We start from the raw sequence: 7,411 nt of genomic DNA on the forward strand, positions 1-7,411 counted from the left end.
AAACAAAAATAGGGGGGGTTTGACGAGAGAGGGAAGCCGGGCCCTACCTTGGCAAGGTGGCGCAAGAATAGGGCGGGAGGGTGCTGGGAAGGACTCCACGTTTCCGTCTCCGACACTCCATGCCTACAAGAGCGCAAGCATGGTTCCATCTTGCTCTTTTACATGCTCGCTCAGCACTCACGCCTGGACACCCTTTCGTCGTTGCCCGACCAGTCCAAAACCTCGAGTTTATTCCGCCTGTCCAATCTCCGGAAGCACGTCATTAACTTGGGAGCCTCTTCAAAACGTTAGTTAGGTTGGGTCGCGGTTTGGCTTGGTGTAGCCATCCGCGCGTCATCCTCGATAGCAGCGTTTTTCTTCTTTACAATTCGATCCCGAACTTCCCTCGTGAGTGCCATACGATCCCTCTGTTTGGTAGTGCGTCTTAGGTTGCGGTAATCGTCTTCCTTGTGCTCGTGCCCCGGGGCTCACTATATCCGAGGTCGTTATATACAGTCACACCTTATTATCCTTTCTCTTCATGCATGTTCATGAAAACTTCGTTTGAGGCGGAGTGTGCAGCAGATTAGTACTACCTGGATAGTGTTAAATTCATCATCGACGATTACTAGTTACAGGTGTTGGCATTCAGAACCGTGCGAGCCTCGTGCCTCATGTGGGAGTAAGAATACTATGACAATCGGTGTATTGGAAACCCCAGATTAGTCTTGTCCGCGCTGCCGATGCTTGTGCAAGACTCTCATGCGAACGTGAGCCGAGAACTCATGCTGGATCAAGTCAAGCATGAGGTGTTTGCTTATCGTTACATTTCGCCAAACCTGCCCTTGCTGAGCTCTTGCTTTTCGAGTATCCCCAGTGAGTCGTGGCTCTAATACTTCTGAATACAAAGTTACCCTCTTCAGATGTTGAGGGACGGTGGAAATTTTAACCTGGGAACATAGCAGGTTTTGGAGAATAGAGACACATTCTCATTTACCGCAGAGCTCATTAAGAACTAAGTTGAGCAGGCGAGGCCACGGCTGGCCTGCGGGGCCTTTGTAAAATAGCAGGCTGGCGAGTCCAAGTGGTATCCCGCTTCGGCAACTCGCGGTAGGCGAAGGCGAAGGTGAAGGCTGGGACTTGAGGTCTGGCGATCTGGCTGAAAAAGGTAAACGGCCGGCCTCACAGCAGAGCGACGAAGCTCTCCGTGACAGACAGGAGCTAGAGACTTGGAACCGAGAGGCCAGTCGAGAGCACCTAGTGAGTTGGACCGGAAGTATAACCCCCCGAGACAAAGATCTGGACCAAGGTTGGAAAGACAAGGACCAACTGGAAAATTGGGGACAGCACTCAGGAGAGAGGAATCCGGGGGTATCGGAGGGTCTAAGCGCGCACAATCTAGATAGTGGTAGAGAACAAGGTGTGACTGATTCTGCAGCGCCTGGAAGCACCGAGAGAGAATGCGCGGGGGGGTTGGATAACGCGGCGAGGAGTGCATCTGCAGCGGCGAGGGCGAGGACCTTAGGGGCTCAGGATTATTCAGGTCGCAGAAACACGAGTGGATACAACTCCTCAATGAGCAGTGGTGCACCATGTGGCGCCTGCAAATTCCTGCGCCGGAAGTGCGTGAGGGGTTGCATTTTCGCGCCATATTTTAGTGCGGAGCAAGGAGCAGCGAAGTTCGCTGCGGTGCACAAGGTGTTTGGGGCCAGTAATGTAGCTAAGTTGCTGCTGCACATTCCTGCCCCCCGACGTGGCGATGCGGTGCTTACCATCAGCTACGAAGCGCAGGCAAGACTGTCTGATCCCGTGTATGGGTGTGTTGCTACGATTTTCGCTCTCCAACAACAGGTGCGCTAGCTTAACATCTCCCAATTTTCACTTGTCCCTGCTTCCTAATCAGACGTCGCTTCCTACTTGGAAGATCAAACCCTTTCAACTCCGCAATCGTAGGCACGGAGAGAACTCGCTATCGCAAGGCACTTGGGGTCCAAGTTTTCCTCCAACCGTGGTATGAAGTAGATTCCAAATTCTTCTCAACACCAAGGAAAATTCGTTCCCCATAATTCTAGACGCTGCTTTACCCAGTGCCGATTATCTGTTGCTCATCGCAGATCGAGTAGTCGCTTAATACCAATTGTAGTTCTATGACTTGCAGCAACGCCCGAGTTCGTGAGTTTGGAGGTAGTATAGTAGTACACTGCGTCCAAGACAACAAACTCATTCTATACATATCAAGTTTTAGGAGGTTCGTGGGTCAGAAGAATTTGGCACCTTGTTTACTCACTAGTAGAGAACCTCCTGAATTTTTTTTAGATGGAAACTGGAAGGGTTGAAACGATTGTTAATATTATACCTCAGAACCATTCGTATAGCATTCACTAATCTACAGTTAGTTTTGGTTTGGTTCATTTCAGCTCCCTCTTAGTCTTAACTCGTAGAACAGTACCGTCTTATGCGTCAAGCGATATTCAGAAACTAGGATCGCGCGTCAGTTCTCTATTCTCAAATGTGAATTCAAGTGAAACGGAGAATCCTCCGTGCCATTGAATACACCAAATTCATGACTCAATCTGGTTGGAAGGATCAATGCTGACGACTATGCTTCCTTATCAATGAATAGGCTTTCCACGTTACCGATTCCCTTTGCTCGCCTAATCGTCATGACATCGTTATCTGTCGTTCAATGAGTGCAGTGCACTGCAGTTGGATTCAGATATTTGGGTAACTCGCTGAACCATCTCCGTGACAAATGCATCGGCAACAATTCGCTGATCGTATGAATAATCAGCTCTGATAACAACCAACAGAAAACGATACTTCGGGCGCATTCGACCTTTTTTTTCTGAAGTGAAAAAAAGGTTGAACTTAGCATCATTAGTGCGAAACGAGTACGCCGTTTTACTGTTCCGAATTCATATCTTTTTATCACCACGTCTAGATTTGGCAGTCTATCATTTGAGATTGGAGGGCGAAGTTCCCTTTCTATTCAGATGGCTATTTTCGCAGCATGTGTGCTTTCAGTTAGGGATTGTTAGGTGCATGATCATTGAACTCATTCATAAAATGCAAGGCTCAAAGCAGTTCAGAACCTCCAGGATTTCGGAACTTACTGAATAGCATTCAGATGAATTCCATGATATATTAATCGTTCTGATTTCCTAAATTACAGACAAGATTTACAGTAGGATTCTCCCCCGATGGACTATGAATTTCTGGCAAAGATTACACACTAGTCTAAAACTAGCAGTTTAGCCCCCTTGTAAATCGCAGAGATTTTACTGAATTTAATTCAACTCAGACTGGACGCGCGAGAGCCTCAATCTGATAGCTTGTAACCGATAAATCATGAGTGAAGGAGTTTTTTTCTTATGGTCGATGCGACAGGGCTTGAAGAGAAGCCTCTAGCGCTAAATGAGTTGTTCACCATATTCCCTAATTGACATGCGGTGTTTAGGACGTAGAAGCTTTATTTGTATGTTGAATCGTTGAGTCTAAGAAGTTCCGGTGAAGCGGTCAAGTCCGATTGTGAAAGTCATGAGTTGTAGGATACGCGGTTGGTTTAACTGGCTGAGTGTATTAATGCTTGAAAAGGTGGCTGTGAGGTTCGTCTGAAGTCTACCAGTTGACAGTTGGTTTAGCGCAGCTAGCTAAACTGTTGTCCCTATCTTGTAGAAAAGAAATCATAGCTGTACCTTCCATATTCGCAATCTTGCAAATTCCAGATTTTACGTCTTTCGGAAGTATCCTGAAAAGGGGTACCGTAGCTTTGTGATACTACATTTTAATGAGAAGATATGATTGGGTTTGCTCTCTTGAATGCCCAGGTTCGATTCTAATCGGGTAAGGCTACACGTACTTGATACAGGAATTTCTACCGTATACCTGAAATACTAGGTGACGGTGAGAACCTACTGTCGTTGAATAGCTAGATTTTATGCATCCAGTAGACTCATTCTAATTCGAGACACAAGCGTTACGTTTCTTGGGAATACGCCGTGATTCAGTTCGATTAGCGTGTATAGTGTCCTAAACATCTGCAGCTTAGTTAGTAACGAAGGATAAAGTCTTGGGATGCATAAGTGGTGAGATTTCTGCTAAACAGCGTACGTTGGACGAGGTTGATACAGACAGCCCATTGTAGCAATGGACTTAGAACGTCCAGGTTTACTCCACGTAGTATTTTACAGCTGTACCAGCGTGGCACCAAATGCCGCTGAATCAGTACTGAAAGTGACCCCGAATATCAAGTTTCTCATGGCAGTCTGCTATAGCCGCCATTGAGACTTCTTCTAAAATCAGTGTGTCCTCATCCACTGGTCCAATCTAAACATCCATGAAATCTAGCTGCTCCCATCAGAGTGATCAGCATAGAACAACATAGCTCCTATGTGCATAGTGCCTCGAATGACCTGCTTAGTCAACATAGTTACTGTCCATTTTGGGTAGTTAGCTACAATAACTAAGCTGATTCTAATTATGATTTGTTTCACTAAAGAACATATTGTGTAACACTGATGGAAGTAACCTCCGTTTTCGCTAGTGTGGTAAACAACCCTGACACTGAGGTCGATTTCCTTTCTGTACAGGTTGCAAGTTTGCAAGCAGAGCTGGCCATGGTGCAAACCCAATTAGCAGACCGCAACACACACCTTCAGCAGCAGCATCACCAGCAGCAGCGAATGACCATGGCGTTCGGTGCTTCAGCGTCGCAGGCGGCCGAGTATATCCAACATCAACATCTAGCAGATCACTCTCAGCTATCCCCTACGTCGGGATTGTCGATGGGCATGCCCGGAGGCTCCAGCGCCGGCCCATATTCCCGAGTGAAGGAAGAGGGTAGTTATCTTCACGGCATGCAGGCTCATCACTATGACATCGGAATGCCGACGACAAGCATGGAGCCCGCCAGTATGTCCACCGAGCAGAGCCTACTGGAGTCCTTGCAAAGATCTAGGAGTGGGGGGATGGGGGATCAACCGGATGAGGGAGAGCTGCAAGCTCTTGCTTCTCTCTTCCGCAGGAAATAGGGACAGGTTTCCATCTTCTCTACCGTACACCTCCATTGTGATGTTCAGGGAATTGGAATATGGTTAATTTATTTAGAGGTGTATTCTGAGGACTCGTGCTTTGAGCTCAACAGTGGAAGATTCTGTTTGGGACTCTGCAGGCGAAAGGATTCGCCAGGGATCGATTGGAGTGAACTTGACTATGAGGTGTTTCGCCACGAATCTTAGCCTGGGCATTTCTTTTGAGAGTGGACATCATGTTACAGGGAAGGCTATGAGCTTGGCATGTGAAATGACCTTCACGTTGGCTGGACAGCAGAGATTGGTAGTACCACTTGTGGCACGAATCAAAAATGTCGACTCGATTCAATAGTGAGATTACTGATCTCACCCTCTGGTTTCTGGCTGTGATGCTTTTATGAAAGATCATAGTCGTGGCAGGATGGCTCTTACAGGTTTTGTTCCTCGCTGAGGAAGCTGGACACCAAATGATCAGCAACGGCAGAGTTGAGCTGTGTGGAGTAACTGTGAAATCTTATTGAGCTGTGTGGAGAATCTGTGAAATCATTGTAGGAAACTTAATCACTTGAAATAGCCTTAATGCGCAAAGGAAGGGAAATTATTAAAAATTAATAATAAAAAATTAAAAAATTAACAGCGCTGGAGAACGATTGATCCGGCTCTAGTCTAGATATCGCCTTGTTCTAGACGACAACCTGAAGAGGAATCTGCTGTTGATCAAGGACGTTCTACAACGCTTTAAGCTGTGATTTGTTTCACATTGGAACTAAAATCTGCAATAAGATCACCTGGAGCTTTGATGGCAACCAGCTAATTTTTTAGTTCAGTTTAGTTCAACTAGGCAGACAGTGTATACGACGACAACCGAATAGGATCAGCCTTTCGTTTGTTGCGTAGATGTTGTAGCTTCCTCACTCATTAGACACATAGCTTTTAGTGATGTGACTGTTTTTGTTTAACTCGTGTCTCTGGATGCATTTGAGGGGTTGGCCCTAGACAAGGGCATTAGAGTAGCAGCCCTGGCCTCCCTTGGACAAAACCGCTTCACGCATCATGTGGATGTGATCTTTACTATCTCTTGCGTCCGTAAATTACTGCAGCTAGGTCCAAGTAGAATCAACCCTTACACCCTCTCAAGCTTCAACCCTTGAGGTTGTAACTTTGTGTTATGGCATGGCAAGTGGTTGAAATGATCCAATTTTTGCATCAAAACGTGTGGTCTAAGTACTGTAGAATCAAATGTTTTTAGGGTAGAGACACCCAAGAATGTCGTAATTGGAGTGTTTTAGGTGATGTTGCCGAAGTGCACAATAGTAAAGTGTTCCTAGATTCAGAATTGTTGTCGAAGCGTTACTTGTTAAGACATACTCATTTTCAGTGTCATTTTTCTTCCAGAAGGTAGCTCTTCAATTTATTGAATATCAGGTAGGAAAAGTAGATGTTTCTGGAGCTGTGGATCAATTCTGGGCTGGTTTTCTTCACCTACTTAGTTGGTTATTGTTGCCCTTGTTAGTTTTAAATGCTGTGCTCTGCTGAGAGAGAGGTACATCAAGGTGTCACCACTCTTCTAGAAGGGTGTGCCTGAGTATCTATCAGCAAACTTGCTGTAACAAGATGGCCCACTCTCGAAGCTCAGGATCTGAGTTGATCAGAATAAAAGTTCCGTGTTTGCATCTCCGAATTCACTTCACCTTGCGTCGTCACTGATAACAACATATGAGAGTATAAGGGAGACTTCTGAGAGTCCCTTGAAGAGTAGCAAGAAATCCCTTACTCTCCTTAAAATTAGCAGCATCAGATTGACCTCAAACATCTACCAACCACGTCCTATAGCTACAGAGGTGGTGCCAGTAGAAAAAAGAGCTAAAAAGATTTGGGTATGTTGCATAGAAATTTGGGTAAGTTTGCATGGTCAGCTTATCGAAATCTACCACCTGAAAACGTCTTCATTATCTTAGCTTCAAAATAAGACGATGATCTTTTACAAAACTCACAGGTTGTTAAGGTGAGAAACTTGATTAATGGATTGTCTCTTTAAAATAAAGAAAGAAGAAAAGAAAGGACTAGCAATAGTTAAAACGTTGTGAGAAAACAGAGGTTGGGCTGCGCGAGGAATCCAGACGTTTGACCTCAAACCGGAATCATATTGGTGGCTCCTTTTACTGCAGAAAGAGGAACAATTGTCAAGTTCTCAACTTTTCTTCGACTTTATTGTTTTTAATTTTGCATGAGTGTCCAAATTTTTTAACCTCACTAATCCGTGAATAGATCAAACGATAATCACTTTTGCTATGGATATTCAAAAGCAATGCTGTGTCCTCTTCGAAAGGGAAATTTACAGGACCTCCATCTAGCTTCTTACTGATCATCGAACTTATCCCTTGGTACCTGCTGTCTCGTTC

General features: G+C 45.3%; 1 protein-coding gene across 2 annotated transcripts; it reads left to right on the forward strand.

Moving 5' to 3' along the window:
- The first annotated feature begins 1,042 nt into the window (after window positions 1-1,042).
- On the forward strand, window positions 1,043-6,221 carry LOC112279864 (uncharacterized). Of its 2 annotated transcripts, XM_090249139.1 has the most exons (3): window positions 1,422-1,830; window positions 4,569-5,015; window positions 5,150-6,221. In XM_090249139.1, the coding sequence occupies exons 1-2, from the start codon at window positions 1,555-1,557 to the stop codon at window positions 5,007-5,009; spliced, it is 717 nt and encodes a 238-aa protein (XP_090105265.1). In that variant the 5' UTR covers window positions 1,422-1,554; the 3' UTR covers window positions 5,010-5,015; window positions 5,150-6,221. The 2 variants fall into 2 exon arrangements, with proteins under 2 accessions (XP_073388761.2, XP_090105265.1); XM_073532660.2 differs by having other exon boundaries at window positions 1,043-1,830; window positions 4,569-6,221.
- The last annotated feature ends 1,190 nt before the right edge of the window (window positions 6,222-7,411 follow it).

The sequence above is a fragment of the Physcomitrium patens genome, chromosome 3 (assembly GCF_059467195.1).
Source record: "Physcomitrium patens ecotype Gransden chromosome 3, ASM5946719v1, whole genome shotgun sequence".
In the NCBI taxonomy this organism is placed as follows: domain Eukaryota; kingdom Viridiplantae; phylum Streptophyta; class Bryopsida; order Funariales; family Funariaceae; genus Physcomitrium; species Physcomitrium patens.

Excerpts from the sequence above, each read along its gene's own strand:
- LOC112279864 (XM_073532660.2), top strand. The coding sequence starts at position 1,555 with ATGAGCAGTGGTGCACCATGTGGCGCCTGCAAATTCCTGCGCCGGAAG. Across the intron at positions 1,831-4,568 it reads TTTTCGCTCTCCAACAACAG|GTTGCAAGTTTGCAAGCAGA; the intron begins GTGCGCTAGCTT and ends CTTTCTGTACAG.